The sequence below is a fragment of the Rhinoderma darwinii genome, unplaced genomic scaffold (assembly GCF_050947455.1).
Source record: "Rhinoderma darwinii isolate aRhiDar2 unplaced genomic scaffold, aRhiDar2.hap1 Scaffold_684, whole genome shotgun sequence".
NCBI classification, from domain to species: domain Eukaryota; kingdom Metazoa; phylum Chordata; class Amphibia; order Anura; family Rhinodermatidae; genus Rhinoderma; species Rhinoderma darwinii.
Genome location: NW_027464243.1, coordinates 145,582 through 169,643, shown reverse-complemented (window position 1 = coordinate 169,643; position 24,062 = coordinate 145,582). Strand labels below are relative to the sequence as shown.

The 24,062-nt window shown below is 44.6% G+C and overlaps 1 protein-coding gene across 1 annotated transcript in view; it reads left to right on the top strand.

Annotated features, from left to right (window-relative positions):
- The first annotated feature begins 2,108 nt into the window (after positions 1–2,108).
- The window catches only part of SPAG17 (sperm associated antigen 17), a 158,949-nt gene continuing 136,995 nt past the window's right edge, over positions 2,109–24,062 (top strand). Inside the window, exons 1-2 of the mRNA XM_075849108.1 lie at positions 2,109–2,165; positions 23,407–23,538. Of these exons, the coding sequence (XP_075705223.1) occupies positions 2,130–2,165; positions 23,407–23,538 (168 nt within the window). The 5' untranslated portion in view covers positions 2,109–2,129. The remainder of the gene's footprint in view (positions 2,166–23,406; positions 23,539–24,062) is intronic.

Genomic DNA, 24,062 nt, shown 5'->3' with positions numbered 1-24,062 from the left:
AAATATTATATAACCCATTATACTATATATATTATATACACCCCATTATATATATATTATATACACCCCATTATACTATAATAATATTATACACCCCATTATACTATAAATATTATATACACCCCATTATACTATAATAATATTATATACACCCCATTATACTATATATTATATACACCCCATTATACTATAATAATATTATACACCCCATTATACTATAACAATATTATATACACCCCATTATACTATAACATTATTATATACACCCATTATACTATAACAATATTATATACACCCATTATACTATATATTATATACACCCCATTATACTATAATATACACCCCATTATACTATATATTATTATACACCCCATTATACTATAACCATATTATATACACCTCATTATGCAACACTAATGTTATGCACACACCACTTCATCAACTGTCAGTGATATTTAGAAGGATGTGGATTTTTTTGATGTACTTAGAGTGCCACTGTTTCATGACTATTGCACTTTAAGGAAAAATTAGATAGATAGATATGAGATAGATAGATAGATAGATAGATAGATAGATAGATAGATAGATAGATATTAGATAGATAGATATGAGATAGATAGATAGATAGAGATAGATAGATAGATAGATAGATATGAGATAGATAGATAGATATGAGATAGATAGATAGATATGAGATAGATATGAGATAGATAGATAGATAGATAGATAGATAGATATGAGATAGATAGATAGATATGAGATAGATAGATAGATATGAGATAGATAGATAGATATGAGATAGATAGATAGATAGATAGATATGAGATAGATAGATAGGTATGAGATAGATAGATAGGTATGAGATAGATAGATAGATAGATAGATAGATATGAGATAGATATGAGATAGATATGAGATAGATAGATAGATAGATAGATAGATAGATAGATAGATAGATAGATAGATAGATAGATATGAGATAGATAGATAGATATGAGATAGATAGATAGATATGAGATAGATAGATAGATAGATATGAGATAGATAGATATGAGATAGATAGATAGGTATGAGATAGATAGATAGATAGATAGATAGATAGATAGATAGATAGATAGATAGATAGATAGATAGATATGAGATAGATATGAGATAGATATGAGATAGATAGATAGATAGATAGATAGATAGATAGATAGATAGATAGATAGATAGATAGATAGATAGATAGATAGATAGATAGATAGATATGAGATAGATAGATAGATAGATATGCGATAGATAGATATGAGATAGATAGATAGATATGAGATAGATAGATAGATAGATAGATAGATAGATAGATAGATAGATAGATAGATAGATAGATAGATAGATAGATAGATAGATAGATAGATAGATAGATAGATATGAGATAGATAGATATGAGATAGATAGATATGAGATAGATAGATATGAGATAGATAGATAGATAGATATGATAGATAGATAGATAGATATGAGATAGATAGATAGATAGATAGATAGATAGATAGATAGATAGATAGATAGATAGGAGATATGAGATAGATAGATATGAGATAGATAGATATGAGATAGATAGATATATAGATAGATAGATAGATAGATAGATATGAGATAGATAGATATGAGATAGATAGATATGAGATAGATAGATATTAGATAGATAGATAGATAGATAGATAGATAGATAGATATGAGATAGATAGATATGAGATAGATAGATATAGATAGATAGATAGATATGAGATAGATAGATAGATAGATATGAGATAGATAGATATGAGATAGATAGATAGATATTAGATAGAAGATAGATAGATATGAGATAGATAGATAGATAGATATGAGATAGATATATAGATAGATATGAGATAGATAGATAGATAGATAGATAGATATGAGATAGATAGATAGATAGATATGAGATAGATATGAGATAGATAGATAGATAGATATGAGATAGATAGATATGAGATAGATAGATATGAGATAGATAGATATGAGATAGATAGATAGATAGATAGATAGATAGATATGGATTTTTCATTCTTTTTCTTTGGTTGATGTTTTTCTTTTTTCAGGTGCATGAACTTGGAAACCCGAAAATGAAGAGATCCGCCGCGGCCCCTCAGTATTACGAGGTGAGGATCCGCGTTTCTGTTCTCGCAGTGTAAACGTTACGAGTTTCTCTGGGTTTTGTAGCGGCCGCACTTCTCTGTGTTCTCCACCGGGCCGGAGCCATAAAACACCCGGACTATTTACCCTGACGCCTACGACCCTTTTATTAACTATCCCGCAGTCCCGAGGTCCCCAAATTGCTTGTTCCCAAAATATTGTGTTTGCGTTTTCACCCGGAGATGCCCCATAAAGTTTTAATGCATCTGAGTTTTAAGTCGATATAAAAAGTTCTGCGGTCAGGAGTCGGGGAAACGCTGGAGCGGCGTTCACTGCGCCTCCACGGACTCATTTAACACATACTCGATTGTTAAGTTTATTGGTTTAACCCTCCGCCCGCCAGACAAATCTCCCGTACAAACTCCCATCAGGCACATTTACAAGTTATTTACGACCCCGCGGTCTGTACGCGACGCTGCTTTCAGTCAGGGACTGTAATTGGCGCAGCCGTAGCCTCCAGCGAAGGTCTGGACAATCTCTGGGCCTAATTACCTGAGCCCCCCCGCCATACAGAGGCAGCTGGCGGCCACGAGGGCTTAACCCCCTCATGTTCTGCTCTAAAGTCGTTTTCTCTGAATATAAGACAAAGATAAATGAAAAAGGTAACGGTCCGACGCTCAAAAATGGCGCATTATACGAAGCACGTCAGAAGTCACTTCTTAAGGGGCCTTTTGTCTTTCCTAGTCTCATAAGGAGAGTTTCCTGATCAGGACCCCCCTCCATTAGCAATTGCAAAGACGGGTACTCGCTCTGGTAGGCCACTTTCATTGGGCGCCATGTAATTCTTAACTTCTCCTGTAGGGGACATAATCAAACACTGAGCTGCCCCCTATCCTTTCCCGGTGACCATCACTGATTGGGGGGGGGGGGATCAGGTAAATCCTAGCAGGACCCGCTTAATGTCCTGGGACAGATCCAGAGTGAAGATGTGACCTCAGAGGGTTTGACCGTTCCTTTGAATGTTGGTGAAGACCATTAAGAATTTGGTAAATTGCATGAAGAACAAACCAGTGGATCTATGACCAAATCAAGCGGAATCTTCCAAAGACCTTGAGGGACAGCCTCAGTCTGGAGAACATGGCTTGTATGGCCACCGTCTATAGATTTGGTCACTGGCTGGATATGACGGATACTGGAGAACATGGCTTGTATGGCCACCGTCTATAGATTTGGTCACTGGCTGGGTATGATGGATACTGGAGAACATGGCTTGTATGGCCACCGTCTATAGATTTGGTCACTGGCTGGATATGACGGATATTGGAGAACATGGCTTGTATGGCCACCGTCTATAGATTTGGTCACTGGCTGGATATGACGGATACTGGAGAACATGGCTTGTATGGCCACCGTCTATAGATTTGGTCACTGGCTGGATATGACGGATACTGGAGAACGCTTCCGGGGGGGGGGGGGGACCTTCACATTACGACCACTTTGGTTCAGACCTTTAGGAATCTCATGGACATCAAGAAAAATGTCACAAGTGGATTTATGACCAAGTAACCTGCAACTTGTGAAGTTCTAGTCTGGACATGACAAGACCCGGCTCATGGATTCTACTCCGAATAGTGGAGGGGACAATAGCAACAAGACGGATGGAGGCAGTGGCAGAAATCATGAGTCCTGAAGACGGGACATTCTGGAGAAACATTGGTCACACGGTCACCAGGAGTCAGCGCTGACCCAAAAGGACTTAACTGACATTGTTCTTAGGTGGGGTGAGCGTCGTCCTAGTCCTGTTCATGACCCGTCTGAGGATGAAGGACTAATAATGGCACCACACAAGACGTGCTCATGAAAGGATCAAGAAAAGACGAATCATGGAGGTTGTCCCTGCCTTCTGTCTCCTGATCAAGACACCTGATGGTGTCCTTTATAACTCAATAGTCCCTCTGATGATACAAGGTCCAGGAGAAGACGAATGAGGGGCCCATGACACGGCGGAGATACGGTCATCAGGAGGAAGAAGATCTACTCTACCTGTGAAGTCCTTGGATTGGGCCATTTGCCCGTAACCCAGCAAAAATTCTGATTCCAGGTTCTTGTCTGGATTTTTACTTCACAATTACTGATTCATTTTAATAAAAAATAAAAAAAACAACTCCACCGCCCCAAAAAAGACCAACGTGTGTTGGGTAAATCCTCTCCATGATTTGGCAGCTGGAAAGATTTCTGAAGTTGTACCATAAGGGACGGAAACCATGTCCGTCATGAGCTGTGATGGGTTTTTATGTGCGGTCCATCCTTCAGGTGTCATCTCAAGAACGGTACGGAGTTGGGTGGCCGTGATGTGTCTTGGTTTCCTATGGAAGAACATTCAATGATGAACCGGGGATCAGCTGGGGGAGGGTCACATCTTGTAGCATAAGGTCTCCGGTGAGAAGGAAGACTGAATTCAGATGTTCCCGAGGCTGCACATCATCCCTGTCGTATCACATCGGTTACGGACCGGATCGGATCGGAGCCGGCTGAGACATGGGTGTAAGGACCCTCGGTCTCCAGCCATAACCCACACGAGGAGGGACAATCTTTGCTACATGGGAATTCCCAGCCTGAAGCACCTTAAAATAGTTTGCTATTGGTGGAGGCTGCGAAGACTCAGAGACGAGGATCAGCATAAAAAGAACCGAACAAGCAGGAGAATCACAAGATGGATCAGAGTTGGAGCCAAGGAATGAATCAGATCCAGGTTTGGAAAGGAAACCAGGATTTGCAATGTAAGGACGAAGGAGAGTGGAGCAGAGATGATGTCACAGCAGGTGAGGGGCTGAGTGATGCCCACCCCCGATGACATCATTGAGCACTGCTGACATGGGACAATTGGAGTTGCGTAACCTCATCATTGCTCTGAAGATTTTCTGGCATGGGAATAAAGGTGTCATGGAGATCAGTATTTCTCGATGTTCTTGAGCTAAGATCCCCCACCCAAATAAGTGACATTGAAGTACCCCCGATGCTATGATCAAACACCTGCCGCAGAAGCAAAGTGTGAGTCCCCCGTAGGTCATACCATGTCCGTCTTGGTGAACCTGGGATGTAGATTAGAGCCTCAAACTCCTGTAATGTAGATGTCGTAGGGAATGTTCATGGAAGGGGCACATGGGCACTGCAGCACAGATGAGATTCCTGTAAGGTGGGCAGCAGGTGACTTCACAGTCTTGAGGACCAAATCCGTCATGTTCTACAGATGAGAGTCTACAGCAGAACTTCATGGTTTCCGGCCGCATTGACCAAGATCTAATCCCAGTCACATGGAATAAATTGATGTGGAAGTTTCAGGCCTTGCTTGAAGAGAGCAGCACATGTTCCCATCAGGGGGTCCCGATACATGTGTGCCCAACTGTCTTCTCACAAAGGCGGGCGCCCGAGGAGTTGGTGGTTGATAAGAGCTGAATTTGGGCCAGGATCCTGCGTCTGATGGATGAGATCTGATAATCATTTCCAGCTCGAACACCCACATAGCAGAAATCAGATCGAGATGTATTATTCTGTTGTTCAGTCCTTTCCGGGTGTGATTGCCCATCACCCACATCTGATGTCGGAATCGGCAGATACTATATTATCACAGTGTGTAAAATATATGGGAGGCCCCAGAGTATCTCAGGGGGTCTCTGGCCTCCGCTACACAAGCAGTTTCTAGTGATTAGATAGTCGTAAAGTCAGGGGCAAAATATAACATGGACAATAGGAGCAGTTACCCCGGGGTCTCCACCATGTAAGGGAAGCTCAAAACATTCTCCCCGGGGTCTCAATGCAAACAACACCGCAATAGCTGTGGTAATACTGAGGCACTATATATATATATATTCACTGTATGGCACTATTATCTAGACATTCACTACCCCATTTGATAAGCTCCCCAGTATTCCAATCAAACGTGGGATTATGCAGCTGCAACCAGGGAAGACCTAATACCAGATCAGACGATAATCCCTGCATCACCAGTACAGAGCACTGCTCCAAATGCATGGAGCCAACAAGGAGTTCAAAAACAGGAGTATGCTGAGTAAAATAACCATTAGCAAGAGGAGTGGAGTCGATACCCACTACCGGGACAGGATAAGGTAAATCAATAAATGGCATTTTTAGAGACATAGAAAATTCCACAGACATGATATTAGCAGATGAGCCAGAATCCACGAAAGCACTGCCCGTGGCAGCCCGGCCAGCAAACGAGACCTGAAAGGGAAGCAAAATTTTATTGCGTTTCATATTAACGGGAAATACCTGTGCGCCCAAGTGACCTCCCCGATGATCACTTAGGCGCGGAAGTTCTCCGGCTTCTTATTCTTGCGCCTGGGACAGGTGTTCAGTAGATGCTTGTCGTCCCCACAATAGAAGCAGAGACCATTCTTCCTGCGAAACTCTCTACGTTGTCGAGGGGACATGGAGGCCCCGAGTTGCATAGGTACCTCCGAGTCCTCCGTGGAGGGGCGAGGAGACGGGACCTCGGGGGGGATCGCAGAAAAGTCAGAGGGGAGCACATTGAAACGTTCAAGCTGACGTTCCCTGAGACGTCGGTCAAGTCGTACTGCTAGGGCCATAACCTGGTCAAGGGAGTCAGGCGAGGGGTAGCTAACAAGCAGATCCTTCAGGGCGTCAGATAATCCTAACCTAAACTGGCACTTTAGGGCCGGATCGTTCCACTGAGAAGCTACGCACCACTTTCTAAAATCAGAACAGTATTCCTCAACCGGTCTCCTACCCTGACGTAAGGTCACCAGCTGACTCTCGGCTAAAGCAGTCCTGTCAGTCTCGTCGTAAATGAGTCCGAGGGCAGAGAAAAAACGATCAACAGAGGAAAGTTCAGGGGCGTCAGGAGCCAAGGAGAAGGCCCACTCTTGGGGCCCTTCCTGGAGTCTGGATATGATGATACCCACCCGCTGGTTCTCGGAACCTGAGGAGTGAGGTCTTAGGCAGAAATACAGTCTGCAACTCTCCCGGAAGGAGAGAAACGTCTTACGGTCCCCTGAGAACCGGTCAGGTAACTTGAGGTTGGGTTCTAAAGGTGAGGTGAGGGGTACTACTAAGGCAGCGTCACCCTGGTTGACCCTCTGGGCCAGGGCCTGGACCTGTAGTGAGAGGCCCTGCATCTGCTGGGTCAGGGTCTCAAGGGGGTCCATGATAGCGTCAGCGTAGGAGAATGGTAGACTAGGTATGGGCTTGTAATTATGTAATGGCAGGAAGGGGGTGAAGGGAAAGTGAGCCCTAATCTACCCACCGCCCTGTCCCTGCCTACTTGCAACAACCCGCCCTAGGCGACGGGGTACAACTGAGCGGCGGTCCCTACGCTGTCTAAGTGCACAGGAGAACAAACAGGGAACACGCAAGGGAAGAGGCAGTAGCCCACGGAACGCCGCGAGGAAACGGAGCGGTGAACGAATAGTCAGGACCAGGATGAAGTGGAGTATACCAACGTGAGACGGAGAAGGAAGCAAGCCAGGGGCAAAGCGAAGCAGGTAAAGCGGAACTGCAGCAAGGCAGAAGCACGGCAGAAGCAGGCTGGATGCAAGCAGCAGTGAGGCCAGGAATCCAGAAGAATTACAAGCACTGAGGAAGAGAACACGGCAGGTAATAAAGGACAGGGGGCGGAGCTAACTCCGACTGACCAGGCTGCGATAGGCTCTCCCACTCCTGAGCCTGCCACCCTGGTTGGTGGGAGAAGGTGTCAGTCGAACAGGTCTGGCCTCAGGTGTGGATTGATTAATCCCAGGAGTATACCTAGACGTAGTACCTGGCAGATCCCTAACAGATACTGAGAATTACACCCAGTATACAGGGCAGGAGAAGTGGTACTGTGCAGTGTCCATATATACAGAATAATACAGATACTGAGAATTACACCCAGTATACAGGACAGGAGAAGTGGTACTGTGCAGTGTATATATACAGAATAATACAGATACTGAGAATTACACCCAGTATACAGGACAGGAGAAGTGGTACTGTGCAGTGTATATATACAGAATAATACAGATACTGAGAATTACACCCAGTATACAGGACAGGAGAAGTGGTACTGTGCAGTGTCAATATATACAGAATAATACAGATACTGAGAATTACACTCAGTATACAGGACAGGAGATGTGGTACTGTGCAGTGTATAAATATATACAGAATAATACAGATACTGAGAATTACACACAGTATACAGGACAGGAGAAGTGGTGCTGTGCAGTGTATATATACAGAATAATACAGATACTGAGAATTACACCCAGTATACAGGACAGGAGAAGTGGTACTGTGCAGTGTATATATACACAGAATAATACAGATACTGGGAATTACACCCAGTATACAGGACAGGAGAAGTGGTACTGTGCAGTGTATATATACAGAATAATGCAGATACTGATAATTACACCCAGTATACAGGACAGGAGAAGTGGTACTGTGCAGTGTATATATACAGAATAATACAGATACTGAGAATTACACCCAGTATACAGGACAGGAGAAGTGGTACTGTGCAGTGTATATATATACAGAATAATACAGATACCGAGAATTACACCCAGTATACAGGACAGGAGAAGTGGTACTGTGCAGTGTCTATATATACAGAATAATACAGATACTGAGAATTACACCCAGTATACAGGACAGGAGAAGTGGTACTGTGCAGTGTCCATATATACAGAATAATACAGATACTGAGAATTACACCCAGTATACAGGACAGGAGAAGTGGTACTGTGCAGTGTATAAATATATACAGAATAATACAGATACTGAGAATTACACCCAGTATACAGGACAGGAGAAGTGGTACTGTGCAGTGTATATATATACATAATAATACAGAAACTGAGAATTACACCCAGTATACAGGACAGGAGAAGTGGTACTGTGCAGTGTCCATATATACAGATACTGAGAATTACACCCAGTATACAGGACAGGAGAAGTGGTACTGTGCGGTGTGTGTATATATATATATATATATACACAGAATAATACAGATACTGAGAATTACACCCAGTATACAGGACAGGAGAAGTGGTACTGTGCAGTGTCTATATACAGAATAATACAGAGACTGAGAATTACACCCAGTATACAGGACAGGAGAAGTGGTACTGTGCAGTGTATATATATACAGAATAATACAGATACTGAGAATTACACTCAGTATACAGGACAGGAGAAGTGGTACTGTGCAGTGTCCATATATACAGAATAATACAGATACTGAGAATTACCCCCAGTATACAGGACAGGAGAAGTGGTACTGTGCAGTGTCTATATATACAGAATAATACAGATACTGAGAATTACACCCAGTATACAGGACAGGAGAAGTGGTACTGTGCAGTGTATATATATACATAATAATACAGAAACTGAGAATTACACCCAGTATACAGGACAGGAGAAGTGGTACTGTGCAGTGTCCATATATACAGATACTGAGAATTACACCCAGTATACAGGACAGGAGAAGTGGTACTGTGCGGTGTGTGTGTATATATATATATATACACAGAATAATACAGATACTGAGAATTACACCCAGTATACAGGACAGGAGAAGTGGTACTGTGCAGTGTATATATATACAGAATAATACAGATACTGAGAATTACACCCAGTATACAGGACAGGAGAAGTGGTACTGTGCAGTGTGTATATATATATATACAGAATAATACAGATACTGAGAATTACACCCAGTATACAGGACAGGAGAAGTGGTACTGTGCAGTGTATATATATATATATATATATATATATATATATATATATATATATATATATCTCAGGGTCCTCCTTACGTCTTCTGCCTGGTGTTTTGTATCTGGATAAGAGCAAATCCTGTTTTGTGAAGGGGTGAAATATAGTACATTTCTGACTTTCTTCAGTAGTTGGCGCTGGATTTTGTTTTTCATGGATTTGCTCGTTGCTTCTTTCTAGGACAGATGTGTCTGTGGTCGGGCGGAGGTTTAGCGCTCCTCTGTCTTGGTTCTGGCCGGGGTCCGCTCTCAGAAGTGCGGGGGATTTGAGGACTTTCCGCAGTTCTAGTGGGGCCGGGACTTTAGTGCGATTAGTGTCATTCTCCTGACCACGGCTTGAAAGATCGGCTCCGCTGTTAAGCTCCCTGTGAATTGTCACTCAGCAGGTCTGTGGGAAGCGCCCCCCGGAGGACGTACACGCTGAAGTGGCTGATTAACGCCGCGTCCTCCTGCTCCGTGTTTATACTAAAGCACGCGTCACATCAATAATGAGACCGAAATGGAGCAAATCCGACACTTCAAGCGGCTTCCAGGCACTGGAGGAGGGACAGGTGCAGGATTATCTCTGGTGTAAGAAGAGGGACAGGTATAGGATTATCTCAGGTGTAAGAAAAGGGACAGGTGCAGGATTATCTCAGGTGTAAGAAGAGGGACAGGTATAGGATTATCTCAGGTATAAGAAAAGGGACAGGTGCAGGATTATCTCAGGTGTAAGAAGAGGGACAGGTGCAGGATTATCTCAGGTGTAAGAAGAGGGACAGGTGCAGGATTATCTCAGGTATAAGAAGAGGGACAGGTGCAGGATTATCTCAGGTAGAAAAGAGGGACAGATGCAGGATTATCTCAGGTATAAGAAGAGGGACAGGTGCAGGATTATCTCAGGTAGAAAAGAGGGACAGATGCAGGATTATCTCAGGTGTAAGAAGAGGGACAGGTGCAGGATTATCTCAGGTATAAGAAGAGGGACAGGTGCAGGATTATCTCAGGTGTAAGAAGAGGGACAGGTGCAGGATTATCTCAGGTGTAAGAAGAGGGACAGGTGCAGGATTATCTCAGGTAGAAAAGAGGGACAGATGCAGGATTATCTCAGGTGTAAGAAGAGGGACAGGTGCAGGATTATCTCAGGTGTAAGAAGAGGGACAGGTGCAGGATTATCTCAGGTAGAAGAAGAGGGACAGGTGCAGGATTATCTCAGGTGTAAGAAGAGGGACAGGTGCAGGATTATCTCAGGTATAAGAAGAGGGACAGGTGCAGGATTATCTCAGGTGTAAGAAGAGGGACAGATGCAGGATTATCTCAGGTGTAAGAAGAGGGACAGGTGCAGGATTATCTCAGGTGTAAGAAGAGGGACAGGTGCAGGATTATCTCAGGTATAAGAAGAGGGACAGGTGCAGGATTATCTCAGGTATAAGAAGCGGGACCGGTGCAGGATTATTTCAGGTGTAAGAAGAGGGACAGATGCAGGATTATCTCAGGTGTAAGAAGAGGGACAGGTGCAGGATTATCTCAGGTGTAAGAAGAGGGACAGATGCAGGATTATCTCAGGTGTAAGAAGAGGAACAGGTGCAGGATTATCTCAGGTATAAGAAGAGGGACAGGTGCAGGATTATCTCAGGTGTAAGAAGAGGGACAGGTGCAGGATTATCTCAGGTATAAGAAGAGGGACAGGTGCAGGATTATCTCAAGTATAAGAAGAGGGACAGGTGCAGGATTATCCCAGGTAGAAGAAGAGGGACAGGTGCAGGATTATCTCAGGTGTAAGAAGAGGGACAGGTGCAGGATTATCTCAGGTGTAAGAAGAGGAACAGGTGCAGGATTATCTCAGGTATAAGAAGTGGGACAGGTGCAGGATTATTTCAGGTATAAGAAGAGGGACAGGTGCAGGATTATTTCAGGTATAAGAAGAGGGACAGGTGCAGGATTATTTCAGGTATAAGAAGAGGGACAGGTGAGGGATCATCTCAGGTATAAGAAGAGGGACAGGTGCAGGATTATATCAGGTATAAGAAGAGGGACAGGTGAGGGATCATCTCAGGTATAACAAGAGGGACAGGTGCAGGATTATCTCAGGTGTAAGAAGAGGGACAGGTGCAGGATTATCTCAGGTATAACAAGAGGGACAGGTGCAAGATTATCTCTGGTAGAAGAAGAAGGACAGGTGCAGGATTATCTCCGGTGTAAGAAGAGGGACAGGTGCAGGATTATCTCAGGTGTAAGAAGAGGGACAGGTGCAGTATTATCTCAGGTGTAAGAAGAAGGACAGGTGTAGGATTATCTCAGGTGTAAGAAGAAGGACATGTGCAGGATTATCTCAGGTAGAAAAGAGGGACAGGTGCAGGATTATCTCAGGTGTAAGAAGAGGGACAGGTGCAGGATTATCTCAGGTAGAAAAAAGGGACAGGTGCAGGATTATCTCAGGTGTAAAAAGAGGGACAGGTGCAGGATTATCTCAGGTGTAAGAAGAAGGACAGGTGCAGGATTATCTCAGGTGTAAGAAGAAGGACAGGTGCAGGATTATCTCAGGTGTAAGAAGAGGGACAGGTGCAGGATTATCTCAGGTATAGGAAGAGGGACAGGTGCAGGATTATCTCAGGTGTAAGAAGAGGGACAGGTGCAGGATTATCTCAGGTAGAAAAGAGGGACAGATGCAGGATTATCTCAGGTGTAAGAAGGACAGGTGCAGGATTATCTCAGGTGTAAGAAGAAGGACAGGTGCAGGATTATCTCAGGTGTAAGAAGAGGGACAAGTGCAGGATTATATCAGGTGTAAGAAGAGGGACAGGTGCAGGATTATCTCAGGTGTAAGAAGAGGGACAGGTGCAGGATTATCTCAGGTGTAAGAAGAGGGACAGGTGCAGGATTATCTCAGGTGTAAGAAGAGGGACAGGTGCAGTATTATCTCAGGTGTAAGAGGAGGGACAGGTGCAGGGTTATCTCAGGTGTAAGAAGAGGGACAGGTGCAGTATTATCTCAGGTGTAAGAGGAGGGACAGGTGCAGGATTATCTCAGGTGTAAGAAGAGGGACAGGTGCAGGATTATCTCAGGTATAAAAAGAGGGACAGGTGCAGGAGTATCTCAGGTGTAAGAAGAGGGACAGGTGCGGGATTATCTCCGGTATAAAAAGAGGGACAGGTGCGGGATTATCTCAGGTATAAGAAGAGGGACAGGTGCAGGATTATCTCTGGTATAAGAAGAGGGACAGGTGCGGGATTATTTCATGTATAAGAAGAGGGACAGGTGCAGGATTTTCTCAGGTAGAAGAAGAGGGACAGGTGCGGGATTATCTCAGGTGTAAGAAGAGGGACAGGTGCGGGATTATCTCAGGTATAAGAAGAGGGACAGGTGCAGGATTATTTCAGGTATAAGAAGAGGGACAGGTGCGGGATTATCTCAGGTATAACAGGAGGGACAGGTGCATGATTATCTCAGGTATAAGAAGAGGGACAGGTGCGGGATTATCTCAGGTATAACATGAGGGACAGATACGGGATTATCTCAGGTATAATAAGAGGGACAGGTGCAGGATTATCTCAGGTATAAGAAGAGGGACAGATACGGGATTATCTCAGGTATAAAATGAGGGACAGATACGGGATTATCTCAGGTGTAAGAAGAGGGACAGGTGCAGGATTATCTCTGGTATAAGAGGGACAGGTGCAGGATTAATTCGGGTATAAGAAGAGGGACAGGTGCAGGATTATCTCTGGTATAAGAAGAGGGACAGGTGCAGGATTATCTCTGGTATAAGAAGAGGGACAGGTGCAGGATTATCTCGGGTATAAGAAGAGGGACAGGTGCGGGATTATCTCAGGTGTAAGAAGAGGGACAGGTGCAGGATTATCTCAGTTGTAAGAAGAGGGACAGGTGCAGGATTATCTCAGGTATAAGAAGAGGGACAGGTGCGGGATTATCTCAGGTATAAGAAGAGGGACAGGTGCAGGATTATCTCGGGTATAAGAAGAGGGACAGGTGCGGGATTATCTCAGGTGTAAGAAGAGGGACAGGTGCAGGATTATCTCTGGTATAAGAGGGACAGGTGCAGGATTAATTCGGGTATAAGAAGAGGGACAGGTGCAGGATTATCTCTGGTATAAGAAGAGGGACAGGTGCAGGATTATCTCAGTTGTAAGAAGAGGGACAGGTGCAGGATTATCTCAGGTATAAGAAGAGGGACAGGTGCGGGATTATCTCAGGTATAAGAAGAGGGACAGGTGCGGGATTATCTCAGGTATAAGAAGAGGGACAGGTGCAGGATTATCTCAGGTATAAGAAGAGGGACAGGTGCGGGATTATCTCAGGTGTAAGAAGAGGGACAGGTGCAGGATTATCTCGGGTATAAGAAGAGGGACAGGTGCGGGATTATCTCAGGTGTAAGAAGAGGGACAGGTGCAGGATTATCTCAGTTGTAAGAAGAGGGACAGGTGCAGGATTATCTCAGGTATAAGAAGAGGGACAGGTGCGGGATTATCTCAGGTATAAGAAGAGGGACAGGTGCAGGATTATCTCAGGTATAAGAAGAGGGACAGGTGCGGGATTATCTCAGGTGTAAGAAGAGGGACAGGTGCAGGATTATCTCAGGTGTAAGAAGAGGGACAGGTGCAGGATTATCTCAGGTGTAAGAAGAGGGACAGGTGCAGGATTATCTCGGGTATAAGAAGAGGGACAGGTGCGGGATTATCTCAGGTGTAAGAAGAGGGACAGGTGCAGGATTATCTCAGTTGTAAGAAGAGGGACAGGTGCAGGATTATCTCAGGTGTAAGAAGAGGGACAGGTGCGGGATTATCTCAGGTGTAAGAAGAGGGACAGGTGCAGGATTATCTCGGGTATAAGAAGAGGGACAGGTGCGGGATTATCTCAGGTGTAAGAAGAGGGACAGGTGCAGGATTATCTCAGTTGTAAGAAGAGGGACAGGTGCAGGATTATCTCAGGTATAAGAAGAGGGACAGGTGCGGGATTATCTCAGGTATAAGAAGAGGGACAGGTGCAGGATTATCTCAGGTATAAGAAGAGGGACAGGTGCGGGATTATCTCAGGTGTAAGAAGAGGGACAGGTGCGGGATTATCTCAGGTGTAAGAAGAGGGACAGGTGCAGGATTATCTCAGGTGTAAGAAGAGGGACAGGTGCAGGATTATCTCAGGTGTAAGAAGAAGGACAGGTGTAGGATTATCTCAGGTATAAGAAGAGGGACAGGTGCGGGATTATCTCAGGTATAAGAAGAGGGACAGGTGCAGGATTATCTCAGGTATAAGAAGAGGGACAGGTGCGGGATTATCTCAGGTATAAGAAGAGGGACAGGTGCAGGATTATCTCAGGTATAAGAAGAGGGACAGGTGCGGGATTATCTCAGGTGTAAGAAGAGGGACAGGTGCAGGATTATCTCGGGTATAAGAAGAGGGACAGGTGCGGGATTATCTCAGGTGTAAGAAGAGGGACAGGTGCAGGATTATCTCAGTTGTAAGAAGAGGGACAGGTGCAGGATTATCTCAGGTATAAGAAGAGGGACAGGTGCGGGATTATCTCAGGTATAAGAAGAGGGACAGGTGCAGGATTATCTCAGGTATAAGAAGAGGGACAGGTGCGGGATTATCTCAGGTGTAAGAAGAGGGACAGGTGCAGGATTATCTCAGGTGTAAGAAGAGGGACAGGTGCAGGATTATCTCAGGTGTAAGAAGAGGGACAGGTGCAGGATTATCTCGGGTATAAGAAGAGGGACAGGTGCGGGATTATCTCAGGTGTAAGAAGAGGGACAGGTGCAGGATTATCTCAGTTGTAAGAAGAGGGACAGGTGCAGGATTATCTCAGGTGTAAGAAGAGGGACAGGTGCGGGATTATCTCAGGTGTAAGAAGAGGGACAGGTGCAGGATTATCTCGGGTATAAGAAGAGGGACAGGTGCGGGATTATCTCAGGTGTAAGAAGAGGGACAGGTGCAGGATTATCTCAGTTGTAAGAAGAGGGACAGGTGCAGGATTATCTCAGGTATAAGAAGAGGGACAGGTGCGGGATTATCTCAGGTATAAGAAGAGGGACAGGTGCAGGATTATCTCAGGTATAAGAAGAGGGACAGGTGCGGGATTATCTCAGGTGTAAGAAGAGGGACAGGTGCGGGATTATCTCAGGTGTAAGAAGAGGGACAGGTGCAGGATTATTTTAGGTGGCGGTGTTCACATATGTATTCCGTGTTCCGTTGTTCTGCTCCGTGATAGGAGTCGAGTAACGTGGAAACCAGAAGCACCAAAGGCACTTCGTTGCACCTTCTTGTCCAGCACAAATAACGGAATCTCCTAACAAATCCTCCAACTACGGTGTGAACAGACCTGAGAGGGGGAACAGCCGTATAAAAGCAGCATTAGCCTCTGTTCACATTACGTTTGAGCCTTTTGTATGGGGTTTATGTCGGGAGGATTTCCTGTATACCTCCAATGGGCGGCTGCAACGTCGGCATACGGTGACTTCTTTTGTGTATTACTCGGTATAACATACTTTAGTCCGCTGCGCCATTCTGTACAGTAAAAAAAGTTATAGCAAAGTATATTGGCCTGATGTATGTGAAGAGAGCCCTGGTCATGCTATATGTCAGTGAATATGGATTTGTTCAGTGTATGCCGGGGGAGCTTTCCCAACGCATGCGCCAAATGTAGTTCACAAACCCTGAGTTGCCGCGTTTCCGCAGTTTGCACAGATTATTAAAACCTGAACTTGTCAATGAGTCGTCTATATTCTGTACCCCAATAATTCACTCGGGGGGTTCACCGAATACAATGAGCGGTGCCAGAAGACAAACTCAACTCTGCTAGCTGAGGTGAACGCATGTAAACGCCGTGTTTCATTGCCCCGGTATGACGAGCCTCCCACGTCTGCCATTCCATAGATCGTGCTGTGTGTCTTGCTTTGTAGATGGCCTCATCTTTGTAGACCTCGTGTTGACGTGGTGGTCACCAGATGAGGAGGGGTCTCTGGCCTATCACCCAGTGCCCACCAGGTTTAGACCGTTTTCTGGGCTCATCCTCCGTATCACAGCTGCTCAGTTCTCCAAAAACTTCCTCGAAAAGTCAAAAACAGCCACGATTGCTCTCTGGAAAGCGGCCAATTAAAATGAAACTATCGTACTGCGGGAAACCTCTGCAGATCCCGAACACTGCGAGCTCTCCGTCCCCTCCAGCAGAAATTGACACCACATGCCGAAAGGGCCTAATTGCTACAAGGAAGGGAAGAAGGGGGTCATGGAGCGAGGGGGCTTGTCAGAATGTTCACATCACCTCATTTATCCTCCTGTTATAAATAAAGCAAATACTCGACTCAGGAGTATAAAAAAAATAGGAGCAAAGATACCGGGGTCTTAGGGGGAGATTAGAGCCGTTTTTGTGCTCGCTATCACAGCCCTCCGGAGCCCAAACACATTCCCACCACCCGCGGCCACAGAGTCATAAGCAGCTTTTATGGGTCGTTTTTTGGTTTTATGATTTTATTTATTTCACAGTAAATAAAGTGAATACAGGGCTCGGAGGAGAAGCTCCAGATGTTGGACACTTGTATGAAATTTGGTGGAAACAAGCTGTAAAAACCCAGCCATAAAAGTGAAATAGACGTAAAAAACGGAGGTCTGCCAATGCCACACATCTGGAGAGTACAGCTGTGTGTTCCCACTTCTGTCATCGCCCTCAGGAAACTCAATACCCTGATTTCACCCCAATTAGACCGGGACGTTGGAGAACAAACTGGAATGGCTGCTCTGCCGGTTGAAGACTTAATTGGCCTCTTTATAGCCCAGAATTGTTGGACTCCCTTAGGCGCAGACAGCCCCTCCCTTGGCCGTGCGCCATCATCGCGATTCTATCCTGAATATGAAGGGTTCATCATGACCCCACCGATAACAACCCAACAACTTCTCTCCTCTGAAGCCGGCAACCACCAATGCCACCAATACAGGAACAAAGGCCACAACCAGTCTACATGTGGCCATAGACCTACACTATCTGGCCAAACGTATGTGAATCCCTGACCATCACACTTATGTGATGGGTGTTAATATGGAGTTGAGCCCCTTTTGTGATATAACCGTCTCTGCTCTTCTGGGAATACTTGCCACAAGATTTTGTGAATTTGTGCCTGTTTTTTGGGGTCAGGCGTTAATGTTTTGGAGAAGGTCTGAATCACAATTGGCATTAATTCATCCCAAAGGTGTTGGATGGGATTGAGGTCAGGGCTCTGTGTGGCCACTCAAGTTCCTCCACACTAAACTCCTCCAACCAGCCAACCACCCAACCAAGCAACCAGCGAACCACCCAACCAACCAGCCAACGAACCAACCAACCAACCAGCCAACCACCCAACCAAGCAACCAGCAAACCAGCCAGCAAACCACCCAACCAGCAAACCACCCAACCAACCAACCAACCAGCCAACCACCCAACCAAGCAACCAGCAAACCACCCAACCAACCAGCCAACGAACCAGCCAACGAACCAACCAACCTACCAGCCACCCAACCAGCAAACCAGCCAGCAAACCACCCAACCAACCAACCACCCAACCAAGCAACCAGCCAACCACCCAACCAAGAAACCAGCAAACCAACCAACCATGTCTTTATGGGGCTCGCTGAGTGCAGGCTGAGTCATGCTGGAATATAAACTGTTCCCACAAAGTTGGAAGCTACAATTGTGTAAAATGTCTTTGTATGCGGTAGCATTAACCCATCACTTGAACTAAGGGGCTAAACCCTGATAAACAGCCCCCGACCATTACCCCTCCCCCACCACATGTTACAGTACACTATGCGTTGCGGTAGGTAATGTTCTCCTGACATCCTCCAAACCCAGATTCCTCCATCAGACCGCCAGATAGTGCGCCGTGACCCATCCCTCCCGGTAACACGTGTCATGTCTTCTGTATACCGCGCCACCACCACTGTGAGACGTTTATTTGGCTTTCTGTGGTTTTGATGGCAAGAATTTTACTGTAGGCTGCAAGATTCTGACCATCAAAGAGCTGGAGAACCAAACTAAAGCCCCCGATGTGACCTCCTGACCCCTTTAGACCTACTTTGGGTCTTTAGCATGAAGCATATTTTTTAGTTTTTTATCATCCACCTTCTGAGAGTCACAACTTTTAACTTTCCCGTGGATGTGGATTATCGATTAGCTTTTTTTTTTTTTTTGGGGGGGGGGGGATGGAAAAAAACAAAAATTCCACCATTGTTTATTTTGCGTTTTTAAATTTACGCCATTCACCGTGCAGCGTAAATATTAGGTCACCTTTACTCTGTGAGTCGTTACGATTTCTGCGACACCGTATAGGGGAACTTTTTTAACACTTTTGATAAATAAAAACACTTTTTAGGGAAAAAATGGTTTTCTTTTCTTTTTCTGTGAACCTTTTTTTTTATTAATTTCACTTCAAAAAACAATATTCGAATAATTTTTTAGTCCCTCAAGGGGGCGTCACTATGTGATCTGCTGATCGCTTCTATAATGCTCTGCTATACTCATTACACAAAATCATTACTGCCTGTCAGTGTAAGACTATGGAGCAGGTTCCTTGGCACGGCCTAAGAGGTATATAGACGTGGCAGGGTGAGGGTCTTACGTTAAGCCACCGGCTGCCATGAAAACCATTGCCGCGTTGTGGGGGTGCCGATGGAGAAACAATGGTAGCTCCCTCCCTCTGTTAAACTACTTAGATGCCGCTGTCACTATTGACCGTAGCATCTAAGGGGTTAAACAGCCGGGATTGGAGTTCTCTCTGATCCCGGCTGTTGGAGCGGACTGTCAGCTGTATAGTACAGCCGATACCCGCTGACTTCTGTCCCCCTACCATCACCGCAATACGTTATGCTCGTTGCACACGACTGAGAGCCACTTGGGACGTTTTTCATGGCATCCAAGTGTCACCATGCTGGGACCTTCAGCAATCAGCTGTGATCTGTAAGGTAAGTGCTTAGATTCCCTGCAGCGCCACCACAGGGGAAATAAAGTATTACACAATGTCACTTCATATGCATAGGTTGTCTGTATAATACAGGACAAGTCCTCCAGAGAGAGACGCTCTATGTAACCGCTCTCCACTCCGACCAAGAGATGAGGATCAGAGGACCCCCCAGTATTACCCCAGAATTCCCTAATAGGGGGTTTGACTATAGTGTTTCGAAACTTGACAACTACTTTGCGTTACCTCACTGACCGCAAATTGTGAACAAACCAAAATCTGATCCCAAGGTCAGGCAGCAGAATAATGGCGGCAGCTCTGGATGTAACTGGAGTACAAGACATGATGGTACAGAACAACTGTAAATGTGCTGTAGCTTTGGATGTGACTGCAGTATAAGACGTGATGATTATCTATAGGGGACGAGCTGTTTCTAGGATCGCGCAGCATTGTTATGACGGAGTGTAAAATTCTGTCACTGGAGCTGCACATTTATATTTAATATAAAGTATTTGACTTCTGTTCTGTGGAGAAGGAAAGTAGAGCTAATTTATGCAGCGTGATTAAAATGTGGCGACTGCAGAATATCTATAATTTCCATGGAGACTTAAAGGGAGTAGTCCTCCTCCTATTCTGGTAGCAGTCCAAGTAGTGAGGTCAGCCCGAGAGCGGGAGTCTCTCCCCAGGATCCGTAGTGATTTATCCGGTGATTAGAGAAGCCAGAAAAGCGTGGACTACAGATGTCTGCTCCACCTGTGAAACTCAACTGCACCTGCATACACAGTGACTCCACCAGCAGAATAGTGAGTGCAGCTCTGGAGTATAATACAGGATGTAACTCAGGATCAGTACAGGATAAGTAATGTAATGTATGTACACAGTGACTCCACCAGCAGAATAGTGAGTGCAGCTCTGGAGTATAATACAGGATGTAACTCAGGATCAGTACAGGATAAGTAATGTAATGTATGTACACAGTGACTCCACCAGCAGAATAGTGAGTGCAGCTCTGGAGTGTAATACAGGATGTAACTCAGGATCAGTACAGGATAAGTAATGTAATGTATGTACACAGTGACTCCACCAGCAGAATAGTGAGTGCAGCTCTGGAGTATAATACAGGATATAACTCAGCACCAGTACAGGATAAGTAATGTAATGTATGTACACAGTGTCTCCACCAGCAGAATAGTGAGTGCAGCTCTGGAGTATAATACAGGATATAACTCAGCACCAGTACAGGATAAGTAATGTAATGTATGTACACAGTGACTCCACCAGCAGAATAGTGCAGCTCTGGAGTATAATACAGGATATAACTCAGGATCAGTACAGGATAAGTAATGTCATGTATGTACACAGTGACTCCACCAGCAGAATAGTGAGTGCAGCTCTGGAGTATAATACAGGATGTAACTCAGGATCAGTACAGGATAAGTAATGTAATGTATGTACACAGTGACTCCACCAGCAGAATAGTGCAGCTCTGGAGTATAATACAGGATGTAACTCAGGATCAGTACAGGATAAGTAATGTAATGTATGTACACAGTGACTCCACCAGCAGAATAGTGAGTGCAGCTCTGGAGTATAATACAGGATGTAACTCAGGATCAGTACAGGATAAGTAATGTAATGTATGTACACAGTGACTGCACCAGCAGAATAGTGAGTGCAGCTCTGGAGTATAATACAGGATGTAACTCAGGATCAGTACAGGATAAGTAATGTAATGTATGTACACAGTGACTGCACCAGCAGAATAGTGAGTGCAGCTCTGGAGTATAATACAGGATGTAACTCAGGATCAGTACAGTATAAGTAATGTCATGTATGTACACAGTGACTCCACCAGCAGAAAAGGGAGTGCAGCTCTGGAGTATAATACAAGATGTAACTCAGGATCAGTACAGGATAAGTAATGTAATGTATGTACACAGTGACCCACCAGCAGAATAGTGCAGCTCTGGAGTGTAATACAGGATGTAACTCAGGATCAGTACAGGATAAGTAATGTAATGTATGTACGCAGTGACTCCACCAGCAGAATAGTGAGTGTGGCTCTGGAGTATAATACAGGATATAACTCAGGATCAGTACAGGATAAGTAATGTCATGTATGTACACAGTGACTCCACCAGCAGAATAGTGAGTGCAGCTCTGGAGTATAATACAGGATGTAACTCAGGATCAGTACAGGATAAGTAATGTAATGTATGTACACAGTGACTCCACCAGCAGAATAGTGCAGCTCTGGAGTATAATACAGGATGTAACTCAGGATCAGTACAGTATAAGTAATGTCATGTATGTACACAGTGACTCCACCAGCAGAAAAGGGAGTGCAGCTCTGGAGTATAATACAAGATGTAACTCAGGATCAGTACAGGATAAGTAATGTAATGTATGTACACAGTGACTCCACCAGAAGAATAGTGAGTGCAGCTCTGGAGTATAATACAGGATATAACTCAGGATCAGTACAGGATAAGTAATGTAATGTATGTACACAGTGACTCCACCAGCAGAATAGTGAGTGCAGCTCTGGAGTATAATACAGGATGTAACTCAGGATCAGTACAGGATAAGTAATGTAATGTATGTACACAGTGCCTCCACCAGCAGAATAGTGAGTACAGCTCTGGAATATAATACAGGATGTAACTCAGGATCAGTACAGTATAAGTAATGTATGTATGTACACAGTGACTCCACCAGCAGAATAGTGAGTGCAGCTCTGGAGTATAATACAGGATGTAACTCAGGATCAGTACAGGATAAGTAATGTATGTACACAGTGACTCCACCAGCAGAATAGTGAGTCCAGCTCTGGAGTATAATACAGGATGTAGCTCAGGGTCAGTCCAGGATAAGTAATGTAACGTATGTACACAGTGACTCCACCAGCAGAATAGTGAGTGCAGCTCTGGAGTATAATACAGGATGTAACTCAGGATCAGTACAGGATAAGTAATGTAATGTATGTATGTACACAGTGACTCCACCAGCAGAATAGTGAGTGCAGCTCTGGAGTATAATACAGGATGTAACTCAGGATCAGTACAGGATAAGTAATGTATGTACACAGTGACTCCACCAGCAGAATAGTGAGTGCAGCTCTGGAGTATAATACAGTATGTAACTCAGGGTCAGTACAGGATAAGTAATGTAATGTATGTACACAGTGACTCCACCAGCAGAATAGTGAGTGCAGCTCTGGAGTATAATACAGGATGTAACTCAGGATCAGTACAGGATAAGTAATGTAATGTATGTACACAGTGACTCCACCAGCAGAATAGTGAGTGCAGCTCTGGAGTATAATACAGGATGTAACTCAGGATCAGTACAGGATAAGTAATGTAATGTATGCACAGAGTTCCTGTGTGGTATATGGTGATTAATATTTGCTCTGTTTTCTCCTCTTTGTGCGGTGGTGTTTGGCCGTCTCTTGCGTTCACCCTGTAGATTGCAGTGATCCCGTCAGCCGTCTCCTTCCCAATTTTCACTATCTGACACTCTCTATCTTTGTTCTACAGGTGACAGAAGCAGCCAAAACCGTACTGGACTCTGGAGAGACGTTACCTCTGCCGCTGATGGCCAAGCTGCTCAAGTTCCAATTCCTGAATATCAAACAGAAGGATCTGCAGAGGAGAGAGGCCGAGAGGAAGGTGAGATCACAAGCAGCGCCACGATCACGGTACCCTATTGTATCCACAACCCATGTAATAATTCAACAAACCAATTATAAAGGGACATTGCTGATAATAATAATTATATTACCCCCTGTGACCCTGTATCAGGCGTCCTGTAGTATCCGGCAGTCCACACCATGACGTCATGTGTCCAGGATCACACCAGTTATGAGTTCATCCATCCAGGGCAGGCTGATCTAACCCCCCATCTGATTGGCTGCCAGGGTTTACATAGGTCCCTGTAGTTCGGAAGCTTCCTCTAAACTACCGCTTATTGTGTGGAGAGGATAGTGACGTTACCCGCAGCGGCCCGACGAGGCCTGGAAAATGTTCAGTATTGTGTACAAGTTACAGAAGACAACAGCGAGACGGCCAGATGTCAGACACTAACCAGCAGCAATGTACAATAATTACTCCTGACAGACTGCAATATAATCAGAAGCCACAAGAACTAGATCGACGCATAGACGTAAGATAGATAGAAATATAGACACATACCA